We start from the raw sequence: 24,128 nt of genomic DNA, 5'->3' as shown, positions 1-24,128 counted from the left end.
CCTATTAAAAACTAACTGGTGTCTTTAAATCGTCCCTATAATGTGTATGTGTGTGTCGTACAATGGCCACCGACTATACCATCCAGTGCATAGTCCCTCCATATGCAGCTGGGATCGGCTCTGAGTTTTGGTGACCCTTACCACAATAAGAGGCTTTCTAATAATGCATTGGTTTCTTTCCCTTATTGTGCTGTTCTTTATTCTTCCCTCAGACAGTATTCACTGTTTGATATCTATTTAAAAAATGTTTACTACTGTTCCCGTGATAGTGTTTTTTTCAAAAATATTTTTATTTACTGTATTTGTCATTTAAACATGAATTATCTTCAGTAACACAAGAAAATGCTTGCTCACCAGTTTAAAAGTTGGAATAGTTTTTGGTCTTGATTAACGCCCTCCTGACAACAAAACCCCTCTGCAATTTCTCCCTTCCAAATTTATCAGTGGTTACACTGCAAAGGAAAAATACAGTGAAATTATGTGAAACCACTGCAAATATGATACTGTATTATAACAATTGTAAACATACAAACACTTCAGTAGCAAGTGACATTATATTTTTTTAAGTGGTGGTGTCAAACACTCCACTGTAACTGAAAGACATACAGTGCCTTCAGAAAGTATTCACCCCCCATGGATTTAATGCATTTTGTTATTCGTTAAGTTACAAACTGAAATAAAGAATTTATATGGGATTTGTCACTAATCTACACAAAATATTGTGTACTGTCAAACAAAAGTTCTGGATTTTTTTCATGTAATTTAAAGAAAAACATTGAAATGTCTTGATTTAATAAATATTCACACCCTTTGCTATCTCACTCCAAATTAAGCCCAGGAACATCTAATTTACTTGAGTTTATTCTAAAACTTTAATGGAGTCCCCCTGTGGTCAGTTTAATTGGTTGACACGATTTCAGAAGCACAATATCTGTATATACAAGGTCCCTCAGTTGACAGTGCTTGTCAGGGTAAAATCTCTCCCATGAAGACCAAGGAGCTTCTCCGAGATAGAGCTCTGAGGAGGCAAGGAATTAGAGGGGGTATAAAAACATGTCTTGAAAACAGCAGTCAGGTCCATCATAAAGAAATCCACCCAGACTCTTCCTAAACAACTGGGCAAGAAGGGCCCTGGTCAGAGGAGTGATCAAGAAATCTAATGACCACCCTGATTACACTACAGAGTTCCATGGCTGAGATCAGAGAGCCAGAGAGCTCCTATGGGAAAGAGGCTTGGCAGAAGCCAATAGCATGCCTGGAGTTTGCAAGCAGGCACGTGGCAGACCCTGAGACCACATGGTAAACAATTCTTTGGTCTGATTAAACAAAAATTGATCTTTTTGGCCTGAATGCAAAGTGCTGTGCCTGGCACATACTGAACACAGCTCATAACCCATGCGACATGATATGTACAGTACCATGAAGAATGGAAGTGGTAGCATCATTTTATGGGAATTATTCTCAACAGCAGGGACTGGGGCACTTGTCAGAATAGAGGGAACAATGAATGGAGCCAAATATGGACAAATCCTTAAGGAAAACTTGCTTCAATCATCAAAATAACTTAGACTGGGGTGAAGATTCACATTCCAACTGAACAAGGACCACAACAATACAGCCAAAGTGAGGCCAGAGTAGCTTCAGAACATAAAGCTAAATGTCCTTGAGTGGTCCAGCTAAAGCCCAGACCTGAATCCTGCTGAGAATCTATCAAAGGACTTGGAGACTGCGATTCACTAATGCTCCCCATGCAATCAGACAGCTTGAATAGATCTGCAAGGAACAGTGGATGAAAATCCCCAAATCCAGATGTGAAAAATTGATTCAGACATACCCAAAAAGACTTAAAGTTGTAACTTCTTCTACGAAGTATTAACCTAGGAGAGTGAAATAGTTCAGTAAACAAGATATTTCAGTTTTTTCATTTCCACTTTTGAAATTGATGTTCTATAAATCAAGGAGAAAAACATTTTAATGCATTAAAAATTCTGATTGTAACACGATAATAATAATTAATAATTGCTTACACTTATATAGCACTTTCCTGAACACTCCACTCAAAGCGCTTTACAGGTAATGGGGACTCCCCTCCACCACAACCACAACCAATGTGCAGCATCCACCTGGATGATGCAATGGCAGCCATAGTGCGCCAGAACGCTCACCACACATTAGCTATCAGTGGGGAGGAGAGCAGAGCAATGAAGCCAATTCATAGATGGGGATTATTAGGAGGCGATGATTGGTAAGGGCCAATGGGAAATTTGGCCAGGATTCCGGGGTTACACCCCTACTCTTTTTGAGAGTAATTGTTCAGAGTGGCGTATACTTTCTAAAGGCACTATACAGTATGTTTCAAATATGATCCAATATGATCTTAGGATGCACAGGGCTAGTCCAAAAGTGCAAGTTCTGAGGAGGAGCAGGAAAGCCTTCATAAATTATACATTTCTTATTTTAACAGGTAGCTGATTACATCAACAGTGAACAAAGGAGGAGAATGAGAGGATGTTAGAACTTGGTACTAGAAATCATGAGCAGAGAGGATGAGAAAGAATATTGGGGTATTAATGGTGCTACCGCACAGTAATCTAATATGGTATATATTGTATTGAAGCAACTAAATATGGCTGCTTTGTTCTGTGCTTGATTATGTGGGTTACATCACAAGACTTGGGCATCAAGCAGATAATCACAGAGCTTGACTATGCACTGACCCTTTGTCACTGCTTAATGAACTGACCTTTTAGAGGCATCCTTAGTATACATCCAAAAAATTACATCTGGCTGTTTGGAGTCAACTAATTTAAGCCTTGATAACTTGTAACATGAAATAACGGCTTGCACCCTAATAAATGTTTTTACTTCTTTTCATGGAATCTCTTTGGCTCTAACCTATTTTTATAAATATTGTTTTGAACCTGATATCATAACTTTTATTGCCTGAATGGCAACCAAACCTGGGCACTATTTCTTTCACTTTACTTTCGACCACGTAGCCGGCAACAGACTGTCAACAACTAAGGATTTTTAATCAGGATAATATCATTTATAGACGGAATGCAAAAGCTGTCATATTTGAAAGCATTTGTGTTTTTTCTAAAATCAGCTCACATAGTGTCATCATTGTGACTCTTTTCCACTCCTCTTGTAAACAGTTTGTATTGAATGGTACAGTATGTCTACCTACAAATCTTGGCACACGATCTTCATAGTGTAGGTTTAATTGGTCTCAAAGTTTTAAATAAAGCATAAAGGAGATGTTTATGATCGACCTTTTCCTGTTATTCACTTTTCAGTAGTTGCGTCTCTTAAAGGTCAAATAGCTTTGCAATGGAAAAAACAGTAAATAAGACTTGTGCACATTTTCATGTATGTTTTTATACCACGAAAAAAAAAACATTGTTCAAAGTGTCAGTTGTGATTTTCTAAATCTGAAAATGTGCATGTTGAACCCATCATTACTCAAACAATTTGATCTTTTCTTCCATTTATGCACTGGCCTTTCTGGACGCAATACAAACCAGAGCAGAAGTGATACAAAGTGTTCCACTGACTTGTCAGCGAATGTGACTTTGTTTTTTAAACTGATTCTATTGCAGGTTGTTTCTAATCCTTCAAAATTGCAACTTAACCTCAATATTATGAGAATGCAGCACATTATGTGATACTGTATGTACTGTATGTTATTAATTAAATTATCTTTTCAGTGTACTGTATGTGATGGACTGTTAAGATTTTGTCTTAGCTTTTCTGTCACTTGAATAATAACATCACATTATTATTTTCTAAAACCACTTACTCAATTCAAGGATACAGTGATTTACAGATTTACTAATTTACAGAAGCCAATTAACCTACATGGCCAGAGCCTACAAAGCCCCATGTCCAGAATTGAACCTAGGGTCCCAACACTGCAAAATAGCAATGGTAACCACTTCACTGCCATCAGTCTCTTGGGTTATCGTCAATACTTACTGAGTCTTAAACTTGTGGCTTTTTCATAACCGAACACAAGTAAAAATTAAAGGAAAATACCTATGATCGAATTTTTTCCATCCCTTTTAATACCAGACAGGAATCCATCACAGGACACACATAAATATGCACACACTTACATGAGGATCAGTTTTCCCAGAATTAAGCAACCAGTGTATCTTGGGACTGTGGGAGGACACTGGAGCAGAACAGACAGTAATGTTAACAACTGTGCAACCCTGCCACCTATCATGGAAATGACTTAAAGAGATATTTCCAAATAGTTTAAAATCCATTTTACCAGAACTATAAATGGCACAGTCATTCAATTACTGAACAAGATCAAAATGCACTCAGATGGAAAGAGGCTTCCTCTCAATACAGTGACAAAAAAGAACTGCAAAAACACACAATATTTTATTAAGAATTAGCATAAGTGGTCAGGATAGTCACTGTGTAATGAAAACATCTGCACTTTTTCACCTTACTTTTTATATACTTTAGCCCAAACATTTCTTAATTGTTGATGAAAGATTATTTGTTTTTGCTGTGCAGTTTTGCTGAATGTTTTCCTTTCTCCACAATGCAGACTGTGCCTGTTCAATTGTATTTTTTATTTAAAAAGAGACCATGAACACGACCAAATAAAACTGTCCACACCATCTGCAGGACACCATTTATCTATTTTTTTTACAGTACATACTATAGCACACATGAATTAGAGATAGTGATATTAACATGAAAACTAAAGGTTTAACATTTAAATCCCAGTTACCTGATAAATAATTATTAATGGTTTGTAGTCCATTATAAGCAGCAATTGAAATTTTGATATCCAAAATTTTACTTTTGTTTCTAACTGACAGGCACTGTACAATATATGGGAAACTGTTAAAGGTTTGAAATTGTTCACCCAGAGCTGGGACATCAAAAGCCATTGAATATGACTACACAGAATCCGTCTGGTTGATATGTTCCTTCATTATAAGTAGGCATATTGATACTCACAGACAGGAGTACCACCCATTGAAAGAAAATAATACAAGAAGACCATATATGGTATTATTTTGAGTTTTAGAATGGTTTTAATGGTTTAATCTCATAATTGAAATTCCCACATTTCAATTAGAAGAATTCTAGATAATATACAGTATGTACTTACGTTAATAACTGATGAATAGATGGTACACATAAGTGATAATTGTTAATATTGGGATAAGTGGTGTACCTCAGGGGTCTGCATTAGAACCACTGTTCCTAATTTTAACACTGATCTACATTCTGGTATAGTTAGCAAACTAGTCAGAATAACTGATTATATCAAAATATGAGGATTGGTGAACACTGCGGAAACTACAAGAGAAATAAGTCTTAGACCAAATTCAGGACTGAGCAAAAACATGATAGCTGATATTGAATGTACTATAGGTAAGTGCAAGGTGTTGCATGCAGGTAGCAGAAAATAAAGTATACAATGGAAAACACTGAAGCTGAATACTTATTTATTTGAAACATGATTTATGTCTTCCAATCAAAGTGAAGCAATATAAAAGAAAAAGATAAGATAATTTACAGATTTTAATCAAAGGATGTTATTTTAAACAATAAAATGGAATGTGAAGCACAGTGATCTCATTTCAAATACTGAGTACAATTTGGTCACTGCGTTGCAGAAAAAAATATTGCTATTTTGGAATCAGTCCATAAAACAGTAACTAGTTAAATTCTTGGCCTTAAACAATGTCAGTGATGACAGCAACAGAATCATTTTTTAGATTACTTTGAGCCCCTGACAAAATTAACCTAGTGGAATTTGCCATAATTAACAATATGACAAGTGGAAATGTAATAAAGTTCAGTGTAAATAAATACATTTAATTATTTATATGTAAACAATAAAAAAGTAATTATACACAATATATGTACTATATTTATATATCCAGTTGGATGAGGATAGCTGAAGAATGTAACTCTTAGGGAGGCCATCATCCACCAGTAGATTAAAATTTATATACAGTATATACAGTATGCAACCTACTCACTTTGAAGCACACAGGGCTCAGATTCACAAAATACATCCTTCACATGGTAGAGTAATGAGAGGAGGTGCTTAACTCCCTTCCTCATGGGGTCCAGGGATGGAAACCTGCTGGGAACAATTTAAAACAGCTTATCAAAACAATCCTGCAAGTGTTTGAACTTTGGGGAGAAACTGAAATACATGGAACAAACTCTAACGTACACAGGAAGATCATGCAGACTCCACACAGATGGCCAACCAGGTCTGGAATCAAATCAGGGCCTTATACAGTATATACGTACAGTATATATATATATTTGAATGTACATATAAATATGTTGTAATTAATATATTAAAAACTATTTTTTTGCTTCGTTGACCTAGAATCAGTGTTTGCAAAGAATGCAATGACTGATGAATTTGTGTCATGGAACAGTGACTGCAACTGCTGAGTGGTGAGATTCCAGAAAGAAAGAGAAAGAGTGAAAATTTGTCCCAATTCTTCCCATCTTTCAGCTGATTTGAATATTCAGCTAGTTTAAAGATGATTTAGCATTACATTTTAAACATTCTAAAGCAAAATCAGTATATTCTTGTCTGAATACAAGTTCAGTGTATTTTTTAACACAGAAAACAGAAGACATTTTCATGCAAAGGATTGTGGGTGTCTAGAATAAATAACTGAGGTACACTGTTGAATCATGTTGCTTGGGATCCCTTAACAAAAGGCTGTATGAGGCCTTTGGATCTATAAGTTACTGGCAAGAAAACAAGAAAGATGGGCCGTATTGATTCCTTTTATTTGTATCCTTCCTCTATTCATATGTTCTTGTTTTTTTTCTTCAATCCGATTAGCTTAGAACTTAATTGAACCTCTCAAGATGAATCTCAATTACACATTCATAAACATAAATTTACTGTGGTCACATAACAATGGATTTAAACCTGTGTGGTTTTCTTTAAAAAATATTTGCTTCAGCCACAAATATTCACTTGTAAAAGAAGATGAATAATTGGTTTCTAGGTAGGTGTTCATCCCTTCCAGAAAAGCAGAATTAGTCCAGAACAGATGAATGGTATTGGCTGTGAACATACTGTTTTTTCTTTCATAAAGCAATTGTAACAGTGAAACCAATTATTCAGTTTAGACTAAACAAAATGAGAGGAGTCAGATTACTGGAAACAAAAGATACATAGCAAATGAAATTTGATGTTGGTAATTATAAATAAAGGTAAGAAATACATAGTTATAATAACAATACTTAATATAACACAATTATAACCATAGGAGTTTGGAAAAGGACCTAGTGCTGTTATTATTTTATTGCTGTCAGCATTTAGGCTACTCAATGAAGCAATAAAAAACAAATAGTTTGCTTGGCTACACAGAAAAGTGTTGAATACAAGTCAAGAGAGGTTATGTTTAATCTGTACAATTAATTAGTTATATCACATTTCTCAAATACTGCATACATTTCTTAAAAAAGGGCTCAAGAACCATTAGAGAAAGTCCAGTAAACTGCAACAAGACTCATTTAAAAGTTTAAGGAAAAAGTAAGATAAAGGACCTTAATCTTCTCAGTCTCAGTACAAGGTCTTCAGAATTTCAATATCTGACTTCTAATGATTTCTAATTTCGAATGATAAGGCTGAGTAATGAAAAGCTTTCATTTTCATTTCTGAAAACATAAGGAGAGAGAAACAATATGAAAGGCATTGAGAAACTTAAAAATAAATGGAAAGGACAATTATGAATTGTTTTGTTAATAATGGCTCTGAGATTAAATACACATCTGTAAGGTCTCTCAGTCAGGTAGTGAATTTCAAGCAAAGATTCAACCATGAACACCAAGAAACTTTCAAAACAACACATGGGAAAAGGCATAAAACCTTTTAAAGACCCTTAAAATCTCTTGGAGCATGGTGAAGTCAATCAATAAGACATTGAATGCATCCAGGAACTGCATAAACTAAGCAGCCGGGCAAGGAGGAAAGTGGACTGTATACTTATGCAAATAACAGATTTCAATTTTGGCCCTTTAATTTTTGTTGACATTTACTGAAATGTATCTAACCCTCAGAAGCTGTCAGTTTAATCATTCACGTTTTGAAAAACATATTCATCTTAAAATACATATATGCAGCATTTTAGAATTTCACAAAATTCTGTAGGTAGCTTTTACAAGTGTGAAAATACAATTAAAATATGAATTAATAAATCCAATAAGCAGTTAGTAAAGAGTTGTTCTTGATAGACATTTGTTTTTTATTGAGAAACAAAAATGTCATTAGTCTTTGTGTGACCTTCATACATAACAAAAATAAAATCCTATGGGAGACACAGGTACAGTACATAGTAAAGTGCCTATGAAATGCTTTGGATGTGTCCCTGTATTTTATTGTAGCTCACATCTCTTCTAGCTCTCAAAGGATTGAAACAACAGAGGGGTGTTACCATGCACAGGAAATGTCATAAACCATCAGCATATTTATTGTTAATTTCCTCGTAGTGCCCAAAAATGGCAGGACAGTATTGACTTGCTCAGAAGTATCTGACCTTATATCAAAATTAATTCAGCATGTTGAGTTCTTGATGTTTTTGTTATGTGTTTATTTTTAATTCCAGGACCCCTAAAGTACTTCCTTATGGTACAGTACTGACTCTGCTTAAAGAATTCCAAGAGGGTGACCCCTCACTGTGAGTGTCTGTAAGTGTAAAACTGGCCCTGATGATAGAAACAGGATCATTAGTACCAGCTGTACTTTAGAAAAACATCTGTTGTGCTGCTAGATTTAGTCAACAATCTCTAACAACAAAATCCAGCAGGTAGAAAAAGCCAAGAAGATTCTTTGAAGATTGAATGTTAACAAGGTGTTGCCCAGAAAAACACACAATATTATTTCTAATTGTGTTTTACTAATTAGCTGTAGATATATTTTAAAAAGTATATCAAGTCTTCATAAGTGGTTTGAAAAATATACAAGTTCAAATCTGAATTAACAGGTTCAGCATTGTACTAGGAAAATATATGTAATACGGTACATTTAAAAAGAAAAGCTAAAAAATGCTAATTAGAAAAGATTGCTTACTCTTAATATCTGAAGTTGATTAAATGCTTCATTTATGATCTCCTCATCTCAACATATTTCTGCCATTACCTGCCTAACCATAAAAGTATCCCTGATGCTTTTAATGTTATTATGAAATTCTCTCTCTTCTCTGTCATATACAGAAGAATAACAACCTCACTCTTCTGTCTAACACATCCATAACAACATCTGGTTAATTAAAAACAGATCTTTTTTTTCAAATTTGCATTTGATATGTATGACATTACAAGTGTATATCATATCTTAAAATTTTAGCATTAGGAGCTCAGTAAAAACAGATACTGTATGCTTTTTTCATATGTAAAGTGATAAATTGAGATCCCTGTCTCTGTCTCAATACATATGTAATATGCCTGATATAACCAGTGAAGAGTTTTATACAGAGTAGAGAGTGAGATACTTTAATAGTGGTATTTGACTCTGGAGACAGATAAACGTTTAGGTCTCCTACAGCTACATTTGCATTGTCTTAGATCATCAATTTAGAATTCACATTGCTGGAGAAATGGGCAGGTTAATACTTCCCAGATTTATGCCTTTCAGGTTCAATTGAATTGTGGATGTTGTTCTTTAGACACCAGAAATGTATATATATGAGATACCTAAATATTATATAAGTAAATATCACATTTAAAAGTGAGAACCTACAGTAAGATAACTGGGGAACACCATAAATATAACCTTTCTGCATAAAAAGTAATAGAAAACTAGTAAAATAAACTGTGTAATTGTGATTAGATGCTTAGGCCTGAGGGAACTGATATTTTTAAAAACAATTCATTGAGCTACAGAGAAACCTTTCTGACTCAGTGTTATCCCTTTCAGAATCCCTGTAATGTCTTTCCACAGCTGGCTATACTGAATTTCCTGCAGGTCACATAACTAGCAACTGCTTAAGTATTATTATGAACAAGGCTTAATTTAAAAAAATATTAACATAATTAATGTCAAATTAAGGACAATAACATAACAGCAATCTGTATGAAAAATCTTTTATTAAGGGACAATTAATTGCAGAATTCATTAATGAGACACAAATTGCCTAAATGTTGCAGATGTACACATGTACTTTAAAGTTCTCTAGCTTTTCTGTTTACATTTGACCAATCTTAAATTTGACTAGTATTGCTACACTTCTTACCTTTTTTTATGCTTAGTTTGTCTTTTGAAAATGAAATGGAACAATCGAACTGGGGTTACTGAAGGACTTAAAGCAAGATAAAAACAGATTCTAACTCAGTAGTTGCAAGCACCTTTTGTTATCAGCTCCTTAGGTGACTATAGGCATCACAGGAATATCTCACAGCTATCACATTGAAAACAGTACCACATTTTCAACACATCAACCAAGAGGCAGGGCAAAAGCTTTTGCATACTCACAGAAATGGATAACCTGCCATCCTGTATATCCCAGACTCCACTGAAGTCTGGTGAGCAAATCACTGGAGACATTCCCTTGCAATAGGCTTATTAGAGTCCCTTATCACAACTGACAGATAACCTGTGGGAACAATTAGAGTCCTGACTCAATGCATGCACACATACATGCCCATTTTCTTTTTCAATTCACCATAAATGTCATAATAATTAGCAGCAGCATGGAGTAGTGATTAGAATGGTAGATTGGAGATTTGTCCTATCGGGGGTGGGATGTTACTGTTTTAAGTGAGAATTTATTCTCAATTGACTTACCTGCAACAATAAAGGAATGAAGAAAACATCACTCTAACCCCCATGTCAACTTTTACACAGATGGTAGCTCTTGGTTTCACTTCCAACACACATTCTACCACTGCATGAGTCCAGATAATAAGGAATGCACAAAAAATTAAAACCATATTAAAATTGTTTTAATTTAACAATTCACTTTCAAAGGAAAAAATATTGTCATTTTCTCCCCAGTAATTCAGTATTTTGAGAGTAATCGTTTTAAAAAAATATATTTTAGATTTGTTATCTAACAAATAAAAGGATATCCAAACAGGTTGAAGGGTACTAATAGTCTTTAGGGTACAAGAAAATAGCCCCTTTACTGTAAGGAATTTTCCATTGTAATTCATACATTTTGGCAGGATAACTAGGTAGAATGTCATGTCATACCATACAGTGTTATGGGAGGCCGGAGTCTACCTGGCAAGCAACAAGCGCAAGGCAGGGTACACCCCGTACAGGGCGGCAGTCCATCGCAGGGCCAAGTGGAAGCCAATCATACAGTACATGGAGACAATTTGGCCACGGTAAAGGCAGAGGGGGGTGGAGGAATTTGGCCTGGTTACCAGGAGAACTCCCTACTCTTATCGAGAAATGCCCGGGGATCTTTAATGACCACTGAGGGTCAGGACCTCGGTTTAACATCTCATCCGAAAGACGGTGCCCACTACAATATAGTGTCCCTACCACTATACTGGGGCATTAGTACCCATACCAACCGCGGGGTGGGCGCCTGCCTCTGGTCCCACTTACACCACTTCCAGCAGCAACCATAGCTTCCCAGCAGGTCTCCCATCCAGGTACTGACCTGGCACAACCCTGCTTAACTTCGATGGGTAGCCAGTTGAGAGCTGCAGGGTGATATGGCAGGTGGCTAGGTAGAGAGTGAAATTCAAAATTGCCAAACTACAGCATCCTACATGCTTTGGCAATGATTCATTGTGCTAACTCATGAAAATACCATTGTCAAGAATACTTTGTTCTTTTTTCTGTGTGATTCTTCTATACATTCAGACAATTTCAATCAATATGGAGAAATGGATTCTAAACACTTTCTGCTTTTTACCATACAAATTGTTATGAGGAATACTTGTATTTTCAGTTACTTATTTCTATTTGCTGTGTAAGTGATTTTTAACTGACATCAGTCAATATAATAAAAAAAGATTAAAAGACATTTTAGTCCAGTAGGACTTAATGATTAATTAGACCCTGTCATGTTGTTTTCACCTTAAAATATAGCATTTCAATCAATTGTTTGGTCAATTGACCAAAGGTTATAATAATAATAATTGCTTACACTTATATAGCGCTTTTCTGGACACTCCACTCAAAGCGCTTTACAGGTAATGGGGACTCCCCTACACCACCACCAATGTGCAGCATCCACCTGGATGATGCGACGGCATGCATAGTGCGCCAGAACGCTCACCACACATCAGCTATCAGTGGGGAGGAGAGCAGAGTAATGTAGCCAATTCATAGAGGGGGATTATTAGGAGGCCATGATGGGGTAAAGGCCAGGGGGGAAATTTGGCCAGGACACCGGGGTTACACCCCTACTCTTTTCGAGAAGCGCCCTGGGATTTTTAATGACCACAGAGAGTCAGGACCTCGGTTTTACGTCTCATCCGAAGGACGGCGCCTGTTTACAGTATAGTGTCCCCGTCACTGTACTGGGGCATTAGGACCCACATGGACCGCAGGGTGAGCGCCCCCTGCTGGCCCCACTAACACCTCTTCCAGCAGCAACCTTAGTTTTTCCCAGGAGGTCTCCCATCCAGGTACTGACCAGGCTCACACCTGCTTAGCTTCAGTGGGTTGCCAGTTGTGAGTTGCAGGGTGATATGGCTGCTGGCCATATCCATAATTAACTGAAGATTGTGACATACCCAGCTGCAGAAACATTTGTTTCTAAAAAACATTGCTTTCATACATGTTCAGCACTAGTTCACATGTGATCTACCTACATTTTAGATTTTTTACAATAAAATAAAATAAAATAAATTCATATTAAAAAAGGATGACTGGCCCATCCTGTTTGCCATAAAATCTTGTATTTCTCACACTGACCCTATAACAAGGTATCTGAATATAGAATGTTAATCTTTTAATGATAAAAGATTTTTTGACATGTTCATGCAAGAACAAGTCTTTATTTTTGCAAAAGCACAACTTGGACTATAGACACATCACAAAAGCCATTGTTTTGCAAACTGAACTATTAAAAAGATATCAAAGTATCTTTTTACTCCTTTAAACTTGATCACTTAATAAACACAAAGACAGGGAAAATAAGAGATTAAATATACGGAAAGTCTTGTGATTTTAGACACAACGTGTATCCATCTGGGAGACTTCAAATTGGAACAGATAACAGGATACAGAAATGCAATCTGTTAAAAATTAGTTGAAAGGGCATTTCTGCATTCATCTGATATCTCCAATTAACAAACAAGGCAAAAGTAATCGCAAAGACACTCCTCCTCTATTCAGCCTTTATTGTCAGTACTGGACAGCGGAAATCACGTATAAATCACACATATACACAGTATAACTTGTGAATGACTGTTGGTATTCCACCCAACTGAGCAAACTGTTAAATACAGATTTTTTTTTCCAAGTACAAACACAGGCTTTTGCCCTTCAACAAACAAGATGACCTATAATAAATGTACAAATTCCTGATATTATAATTGAATTACAAAAAAGGCAGCTGAATTGGCTAAAAGGGTATAAAAATTTAGTAGGTTCTATAAATACGACAAAAATACACCAAGCAATACTCTAAAAAGAAGTTTCAGTTATCACAGAATTTTATTAAAATAGTTTTGCACTAAGCACTTTGAGACACCTCTGGCACATAAAATGGAGAGGTGAAGAAATTATGAAAAATGCAGAAAAACAGGGAGAAATTGTGAACACAATTGCAAAGTGTTAGAAGTACAAGCGCATGAATGAGAGCAACAAGACAGAGGTGGCAGACAGGGAGGGGAAGTCTCTGACAGTTGGAAGGCATTAAGCGTCAGACAGGGACTTGTCAAAAACAGCTGTTGTGGCTGCTGATTGATAGTGTTTTTATTCTGCCACCACGATCACACACACAGAAGTAATTTAGCCAAATGCTGAACACCACATACCACAGAGTCTTAATACTCAAGTCTAAAGTTGACTTTTTTCAAAAGATAATGAACGTTTATAAAAAAGAAATGGATCACATATTAAAATAGCCCATTATGCATTTACAGACTTAAGTCAACATAAGACTTGACATTTTTTGGTCTTACACTTCAGTTGAATGCTCCATATGAGTGGACAGAAGAGAATTTACAGCACTAGAAAAAGACCATCAACCCTTTCCATCTGAAAGTTCCATCTTCAAAAAACCAACAGACATACCTAACAATGTTGTTTAAAACATCAATTCTGGCAACTTCCTATCTACAATATACTGTACATTGTCATTGGCTGAAAATGAGGATCCCTTAATTTCATTCTTTTTAAAAAAACAGTTATTCATTTTCTACATTTCATGCTTTGCTTTCAGTGCTGCAGCATGCAATTCAAGATATTTCTCAAGTGGTGGTATAGAAATTGATATACTATAATCCTTTTTTAAGTATTTTATGTGTAAGAGCCTTCCTTCTCGATAACATGTAACACCAAATAAGTATGATTTGCATGCTCCTTACAGTAGATCAGGGATAAGGTAATTGAAAAGACTGAAGTCTAGCAGATTAGTCTTGTTTTGTAAAGCCTTTTTTGTAAAGTCATACTGAAATTTTATTATTTTTATGCACATCACATAAGGCTTTAGACTAGAAGTTAATTACTAAAACATTCTGTGTTATCAAGATATTTTATAAATGCACTTGATAACCATGCTTGTCAGTCAATCTACAAATCAAGCATACTGTATGTGTTAAGATATAAAATAATTAGTAGCAATGTGCAAGTTACCTTTGAGCTATTTATTTTACCACACTGGTTCAGTAAAATGGCACAAACAGTAGTAACCAATTAGTATATTTATATTTTTTAATTTATTTTGCCACCCGGATTCAACTTGTGCTGAATTCTTTCATAGGAGCTCCACTTAATAAATTCTTTCAAGAGGATATGATTGCAGGTGGCAATCTGCACTTGTAATCTGTTTCTCAGATAGAGATACCATTGAAACATACCCTTCATCTGACACAATACAGTACAGAGAAACACCAAGTTTCCTAAGACAGTCTCTGGTTTTGTTGTGTTTTATTTTTCTCTTCAGGGATTCATTTATTTCATATTCTTCCAGGCTCCAAGTCCTTTTCTTCCAGTAGATTGATCAAGTGGCTGAAACTTTCTTTCACTAAATCCATATTATCTACTGAACTAGGGTCCAGAATCCATCGTTTTCCTCTTGCCAGGGGTTCCAATTCAAAATACTTCTTAATCTAGAGGAAGAGAGAGAAAAAAGCCATATTTAAAAAATGCTCCTTTTTTTGTTCTTACAGGCCACCTTCCAAACTTGTGTCAGCACTAATAAGGCTGACGAAGCCAATGTATTGTTTTATTTGGTGACAAGCTTGGCAGATTGTTTCTACTTTCAATCCACGGTGATGAATCTTGTGCTTGTGAAATGAAATGGGACTGACATTCCCACAGACCAAAGGCTTCAGACTATCTAGCAGAAATGTAGTGAAAGAGCACTTGTTGCTCCAATTAGTTTTCCATACACTGTAAATTAATGTTACATATAGCTAAGTATACAGCGCATATGTTTATCAAATTCAGTGGGGACATACAAAAAATAAAACACTAAAAACTCACACCTAATCTTGAAAAGAATATAAAACAAAAAAAGGCAAAAAAAATACATAGCATGTAATGTACATTCTTGGCAGTTGACTTTGTTATTAGCAGTTGATTATAAGAATTGTATTGGCTTTAATTTTAGTGCCTGATTTATTTTAATGTGTTGGCAGTTCATTACAATGAGGGGAAAAACAAAACCATCTGTTGCATACTATTAATCTAATGAGAAAACAGTACTTCTACAATATGTTTGCTTAATCTCACCATTTTAAATTGGAGAACTGTGAGTTATTTTTAAGCTATATGCTGTATTACTTCATTTCAGTCAGCACTCAAAATACTACTTGCATTATTGAGGAAAATAAACTATATGCCAGAAGTAGCTATTAAATACCAGTATGAGACATGGATATTCCAAGTTTATCATAGAAACAACCAATTTAATTATATGAATGGATTTAAGGCTGTATGACAAAGTGAAAATGATTCATGCTAACACGTAGCAGCAGTTGGAAGGTAGTGGGTTTAGATCCTGGGTGGGGCACTACTGTTCTACACTTCTACACTTAATGCAAGATACGTCAAGTAGACTGCGAAGTTATGGGTATACTTTCAGTAAAAGCATCTGTCAAATAAATACATAATATACCAACTTTTTACATTGTCATTTTTTTTCTGTCATGATTCCTCAAGTCAAATGTAGCACATTAAACATCTTAAAATGAAGTGCTTATATTTCTTTTGCACCTTCACTTCACGGTCTTGACTCATACATGGAGAAACAAACACCTGAAATAACACAGCTCTTGAAGTAAAATACTTTTCTCACTTATAAAGTCTCCTTCTTTATAACCTTTCTAATTTATTCATTCAAATTCAACCTTTTTTTTAAAAAAGGAGATTGAGAGGAGTCAGAAATTAACTATAGTCCAAAACTGAAATAATGCCTAAAGTATTCCAAATGACATTTATATCACATTAACCACATACCAAACTATGTATTAAGCCTTTCACCTTTGCTAATAAAAATAATAAAATAATTTATTGTATTCAACCAAACATGTTGGAAGAGACCCACTTTGCCCATCCCTGAAGTACAGCTCCCATCAATGTGACGCATAACAGCCCACCATCACAGCAATTCAGGAAGAGAAGTGAGAAGTTGCTTCACTAATTGAATCACTTGATTAGGAAGGCTAGATAGTACAAGTCCAGAATGGAAGTTATCAGGACTACCACAGTTAATATTTCTACTCTTACAAACAGTGCCATGGGATCCTTCATGTCTTTTGTGATATTTTGAGAAATTATTTAAAAAATGTTGTTTTTAGTAATGGAAAGTGTAGTGTTAGAAGTGAATTGACACTCGTAGTCGGAGAGGCCTACAATTGGGGTGATAGGGTCAATGTTCTTAATATCCTAATTCTCAGGGCCACAGTTTAAATGCTAATGCACTTCTGGCAAAGGGAATTGTGAGCAAATGAGACAAATGCTGCCTTTTTTTAAGATGAAAAAAGACCACTCTTGGAATTCATTGTTCCAAGATCACTGATATTGTTATTGTTCAATGATATCTGATCATTTTCCATGTACAGATACAGCCAAGTAAGGGACAGGATTCAGCCAAATAATGACGTGACATTTAAACATGGCTTTGTTAAATAAGGCCCAATCTGGGGCGACTTCATTCCCCTTTCATTCATAAATCCAAACTTGGCAGCTCAAAGTAATAAGAACAGGACCCAAGTTAGCTTGAATTGTGCCTTAATTAACCAAACCACATTATAGTACATCTTTATAGTACTGATCTGTTTTACTAACTCTGCCCTTTTGGCTGATGTTGCATCTTCATTTGGCTGATCCTTGTTTCTGACTTGGCTTTTTGTGTACACTGGAAATGTTTTTGTCATTCTCTATATCACATGAAACTTGTTTGCTCTGTTATGCATGAAATCAGATTATTTGTGTTTATAAAATGCATCAGTTAATTTTAAGCTGCAGTGGAATAACATCAAATATAAGCACAATATATTTTAGGGTTTTGCAAGCCTTACCACACGCCAGAGTTTTTTTAAGGTCCCAAAGATATTAAATGTCAGAATTTTCTGAATAAATGGATTTTTAAAAACAGAAAATTATTTTGTAAACTGAAATGAAAATGTTCTTGCCCCTCTAATTATAGTAGTTGTTGCCAATTTGTGCATTCCTTTGTTTCAGCAAGAGTGTACTGGGAAAATGTTAATTTCCCCAGTTGTATAACCAGAGCCACAAAACACATAGAAAAAGAAAAAGGTCTACACTGGGGAACTTCCAATGTTTTAAACTGGCTACAATATGCGATTAGGAAATAAGCAGAAATTCATTCAACTTGTGTTGTCCAAAACGTTATTTATATATTTCTGCAATGACAGTTCCAAAAAATGTAACTTTGCAGCTAATGAAAAAACAAACCACGAATCAAGCATTTTGTGTTGTAATCCAGATTATAACCTTAATAGTCTATGGTGCGTGATTTAATTCTCACAAGGATGAGCGAACAGGAAAATTCATAGAGTTTTAAGGTGTAGAAACAACCACACTAACATCCTAAATAACAGGTCATACAAATACACTGTCTGGTTGTGAGCCCAGATACACATTGTTTTAAAATATGTAAATAAAATTAATGTTAAAAAGACTTCTTGATCTTTGGAGAATCAAATAAGTGGTGATAATGACATTTAGAAAAAAGCCTTGCTGATTGTGACTTAATTGAAATAACAACAGTACAAAGGACAAAAGAGCTTCTAGATGACCTTGACCTTAAACCTTAGGACAGCACTAGCACTGTCCACATTTTTGGAAGCAAGAAACTCCATGACTAAGCCTACCACCATATTTCATCAAAGCTTCTCAAAGACTTTGTGATTTATGGGGAGTTTCACCCTTGACTCTAGACACTGACAAAGAACTCTCACCTTTGACCTTCAATAGGCAGGACAAAAATTGCAATCAGCATAACTGGGACATGAACACCACTTCTAGTGAGTCCTAGTCTGGCACGTCTCACCAATTCATTGCCATGTGCTTGGATTTGAGTACCTTACTCCCAGCCTTAAAATGTACATTCCTCTAGAGTTCATTCAGTTAAATTTTGTAAGGATATCTGAGTTTCTTCCAAAATCATGAAACACATTTGTATTATTTAATCAAGCAAACACCTTATAAGGCTAACCATCATCAAGAAAGACAATGCCTTTATACAGTATGTCACTTGCAAATTGTTGTGATGAAACACAGAAAAACATGGTGTCGTTGTGTAAAATGATTAAACTAGGCAGAGCCTTTCAAGTGTAAAAGTTTATGGATGAAATGCAAAATAGAATTACTTTAAAATACATCGTGTTTAGCAAGAATAATCTAGCAAAAGAGGACCCACAATTTGACCAGATTTGACAACTAATTTTGAGTTAATTAAAATCACCTTCTCAAATTATCTGCCCTTTTTGATTGATTTAATTCCTGTTGTGCGTGAAATACCTTTTTTTTTAAAGTGAAGCAGCTTCCACTGTGTAGATTCCACTGTGTTGATTCTGTATGGTACTAGAGTTTCCAAAATATTGGAATTATTAAAAAAATAGTAGCATTATACTACTGTAGCTGTAGCATTTTCATTATTTTTTATCACAGCTATTAAAACTTATATATATTCTAGACAGGTGCATGTCAGAGAAAATGTGGTTATCCACCTTTACTGAGCCATATATATTCATAAAAAATAAAGTTGTTATTTGATTAGGAAGCAGAAACAGTAAAAACTTCACATTTTAACAGATAATGTGTACTAATATCCACGGAAACCATCCACTTTTGACCTTTAAATAGAGTATTTATAACAGAACATAACACATGGCACTGAATGTGAAATAAAGGGATTTTAACAAAGCCAGTGCTCTCCAAAGAAGCATAGTTGTCTACCTTTAAATTGTGATGAATGATTTATAGTTATGTGATTCTGAATGACCACAACAGTGAATCAGAGGATACAACTTCTTTTTTCTGGAGGAGTCTTCAGTTCTAAACTGTGTCTTGATTATAGTGTTACAGGGGTTTAATGACAGATTAAATCACATCAGTGGTGTTAGCCTGAGGGTCTGTGGAAAGCTGAGCAGACCCAAACAGTGTTAACAAATCTGTCTGGGTAATATGAGCCTACCAGACCTTCCATTCACTGTCTGTCACAGGCCCTCTTCTGGAGGTCTGAGGGCCTGCACTGGCAATCTGTCAGAACATGGGAACAGCTCTGCTGAATAGTGAACTACACCTTGCCCATTTCAGGAATCATACTTTTACCATTAGACTACTTTATCACATCCACCAGAAACATCAACAGGTACACTCATTTCAATTAACTTAAAGACAATGTGAAAATGCAGTCAATTTCAGTGGTGGTCATTTCTTCATTCACATAATAAAAGAGGAAAATGTTTTCTGTTCTGAAAAGCAAAAGATGTAGATTCACAGACTCCTGTATTTTAAAGCATAAATTATTGCCACTTAATCATTTCTACTGATCTTCCATTCTCATTACATCACCGTGTCTGATCTTTTTATCCTATCAGTAAGTTGTGAAGATGTACATATGGTCAGTGACTACCTTGATAAAACCACTAGATTTATTAATTTATATGGTGTGGTCTAGGCTCTGTTTTATATAAACAATCATACACTCAATCATATCATGTTCTAAACTGAAGTGATTAGAATGAATTATTTAAAATAATTTAAAAAGAAAACTCCTCTTATGCTCTCAAGCACCAGGTGGTAACCTCTTTTTTTCTCATATAAAATGACAAAACAGCAATTCCCTCCAGGTACCCAACTAGTTTCTCTGGGATATCCTCTTAAGCACAATTACATTTATTTAAGAGCCTTGTGTGACAGTGGTAAGTCCCCTCAGGAAGCAGCCAGATGGCTTTTCAAGTGACCACTGGGTCATCCAGTCTAGCCTTTTCCAGGTCATTGGGAGCCAACATGTAGACTTGTTTAGCTGAGAAAGCTGATTATGTCTGTGAAAGGTGCATTTCAAAAAGTCACTCTATAACTCATCATGTGGTGACCCTCAACCTACTGGCATCTGTCTGCTAAACCATTCTACTTAACTTCTGTGTGAAAAAGATATACAGGTAAAAGTTATAGTGTCTTTGCTTAGACACAAGTGAGTTTTTCTGAATAGTTGGTATACTTTGTCAGTCTACACCTTAAATACTTTAGGTGTTAGGTTTTAAGGAATCAGTAAAAGATCCTAGGACCTACCTTGTGTTATTCTTAGATGAAGGGACAAACCATTAAGAAACTCCAAAACTATGAAATTTAGAAAATAAGTTACATCTAATGATGTAACGGCCATGATGGACTGTTATATACACTGTGACACATAATTCTATGGGAAAATAGTCTTCTGTTTGGTTGTGGACAGTAATGCCATGTGTCTAGGCATGAAGTGGCCAATTATAGTGTGCTTTGCAGTCTGCTTTCATGTGTTTTCAAACACTGACCATTATTTAAAGATCCACTGAGGTATACTGAGGTACCGCATATTGTTTTACAAAGAATAATAAGCATATTTATGAAATATTGTTATTGCACCAAACTAACGAATAATAATGTGTTGTTTTTCGGTATATGTAGTACCTGAACTGCTAAACACTGACAGGATAAAAACACCACAGGAAAACAAAAATGGAAAATACTTTTTACCCAAATACATCTGAACCTTCCACTTTTTACTGGAACCATATCTCTGTCCCTCAATATTTACTTAGTGCATGCTGGCCTTGGTGTGCAGTAAAACCATCTATGTTATATCCTGATCTGGGCTCTAGCTTAAAAAAAAATGTTATTTGAGCCAAATTAAGAAAAAAAGTGTGTGGATCTGGTTGTTGTATCGACAGCAGCCCAGGAGAGAGATGGTCCTCCCACTTCCAAAAAAGAAAAACAAAACAAAACACTCCTTCAGACAAACATCTAGAAGATGCCAGAAAATGCTGATTCAGACTTTCCTGTCTGGGAGTACAACTCAATTATACTACTTCACTTCCAAGTGGCACTGATCTACTTTATTTTTAAAGTCAAGCTGTTTATAAGTTTCTCTGTATATCACAAAATATTAATTAGTTCAAAGATCACTCTTGATTAAAAGCCACCCAGATATTAATTATGAAAATATGGTGCTTTAGAAATGGCAATTTAAAACTTGGTTCTGTAATTTCAAAGTCATAGGCTGTCATAGGCTGTATGCTGGGATATCAACAGCAGGTGCTGAGAAGTGCTTCTTTTGTTGTCTGTCTGTGGCCGTCACTAATCTACAGACATCCTACTTTCAGTGGTAGGAGGAGAGCGTTTGGAGTATGTCCATCTGCTCTTTGGTTTGCAAGATTACTATTACTCCTGTCTGAGTCAGGCAAGGTCATTAGGACCATTAGGTCATTAGGAATTAGTGTTTCACACTCCATTGATACAATGCATTTGTTTTTAAACCTGAGAAACAATAATACAATCAACCAATAAACTGTAAAATATGGAAATACACTGCAAAAAATAAAAATAAATATGACAGCCTTTTAGTGGTTCATCAATTAAAGGTCTCAGGGCCTCAGTAGAGGATTTAGAGATTGCAGGTTTAAGCCCAGGCTATGCCACCCGACAGAACAAACGGTTCCCAAGGGATGCCAAGATGAGTGGACAGACCAACATCATGTGGAAGAGAGTGAGTTTAGTGATTGCTACTTTGCAATCTACTGGCCTACTGGTCTGAATGGTAGGTCTACTGGCCTGAATGGTAGACCAGTGAGAATCGTTTCTTTCCTCAGATGAATATATCTGCTCTGTGGCTTTATGGAAATTCGCTGCCAACTTAACAATATTATTCTGAAACAGTATGTTTTGATGTTTCAGCAGATGTACTGATCAGTGAAGGAAAGTCAGTGCATGGTGATTCCATAAAATTATAAAGGACATATTCAAAATATACAAAAAACAATTAAGTCAAAACATGATGAATAATAGTAACAAAAACACTAATCTGAAATCTAATGTTATATTCTTTAGACATACAAAACGTGCATTTTGAGTTTCCTTTACTATATTAATTAGGTTTTAAAGCCATTGTTTTGCAAATATTTTTCTAGTTTAATTTAAATATTGTTTCCATAATTCTAACAATAATAGAAATAAGACTGAGTTGTCTGTGGTTTCCTGGCTTTATTTTGTCCCCCTTTAAATGAATTACATTTGCTATTCTTCAATCTGCAGGTACAACTCCCTTCTTTAACCACAGCTGAACCATGCTAGTTAAATGTCATAATTAAATGATTAATAAAAACCTTTTCCTTAAGAACAATAGGAAATATACATAGTGATTTATTATTTTTAAGCTATTGTAGTCATTGCAATACCTCACTTTAAAATTAGTAATTCTAAATTCACTCAATAAGATGGAGCTCGTTCTTTAACCTGGGCCTTACAATCAATATTTTCTTTTGGAAAAAAACCTGTGTCAAATATTAATTTACCACTGTATCATTTTATCTCCCAGTATTAATCCCATATTGTCCTACAAACAGATTACTTCTACTTTTACAGTTCATTCACTGCTTTGTTAAGTACTGGATAAAATTTATATTTTAAGCCTCTGCTTCAGTATTCATTTGCATCTCACTCTTTAGGATCCTCATCTTTTATGTTGCATATGTAGCTTAGTGTAATCTCTAATTTTGAATTTGATTCTTAAAAATCCTACCTACCTGTTCTCTTCACTGAATTTCTTCATTTTTAATTAAGTTTTCCATTGACTCTGTTTAGGCTTGGATTTTAATTTTAGGGGCGAATTTACTTGAACCTTTAAGAAGCCAATATGTTTTTAATATATAACATCTTTCTTCTATTAAATCTGTATCCTTTTGTTCACAGTATACTTGTTTGAAATTGTAAACCCTAATATAAGAATGTAGAAGTATACAGTACATCAGAGGGTACCATATTATGGTCATAATTCCCTAGTGGATCTGTCACATCTAATTCATTCAATTTATGTAATTCATTCAATTTAAAAAGACTAGTCAAAAAGAGCATCTCCCCAAGTAAGTGCCTTTACAAACTGGGATGCATCAATCATTAACTGTTTCAGCCATATGCATTTCAGCTTCTGTATTCCACATGATATCTCACTCATGATATGGCCCTGGTGTGAGAGTGTCTGTGTGTGTCCTGCAAAGGACTGAAACACAGTCCAGGGTGTACCCTGCCATGATGTTGTTTGCAGTAATACTGTAGGTTCCAGCTGTCCCACAACCTTAAATTGGATAAAGCGGTTAGAAAATGGATGGATATTGAGGGATATTAATATATGTCAAATACATGTAAACTTTTTTACATATTTCCCTGATTGTCCTGAAGCTGTTTGAGATTGTGTCTGAATTAATTAATCTATAGCATACACCTGTTGTTTAGCCTTAGTAATATAATATTCCAG

The 24,128-nt window shown here is 35.3% G+C and overlaps 1 protein-coding gene across 4 annotated transcripts in view; it reads right to left on the bottom strand.

The window, feature by feature from the left end:
• Window positions 1-5,543: 5,543 nt before the first annotated feature.
• arl15a (ADP-ribosylation factor-like 15a) overlaps window positions 5,544-24,128 on the bottom strand; it is a 232,326-nt gene continuing 213,741 nt past the window's right edge. For 2 of the 4 annotated variants that reach the window (XM_015365070.2, XM_015365061.2), the window contains exon 5: window positions 13,306-15,255. In XM_015365070.2, coding sequence (XP_015220556.1) covers window positions 15,103-15,255 — 153 coding nt within the window. In that variant the 3' untranslated portion in view covers window positions 13,306-15,102. Of the gene's footprint in view, window positions 6,128-13,305; window positions 15,256-24,128 lie in introns of those variants that run through there. The other 2 variants (XM_069187152.1, XM_015365078.2) reach the window with 2 other exon arrangements.

This window comes from Lepisosteus oculatus, chromosome 3 (assembly GCF_040954835.1).
Source record: "Lepisosteus oculatus isolate fLepOcu1 chromosome 3, fLepOcu1.hap2, whole genome shotgun sequence".
NCBI classification, from domain to species: Eukaryota; Metazoa; Chordata; class Actinopteri; order Semionotiformes; family Lepisosteidae; genus Lepisosteus; species Lepisosteus oculatus.
This window is presented reverse-complemented; position numbering and strand designations above follow the sequence as displayed.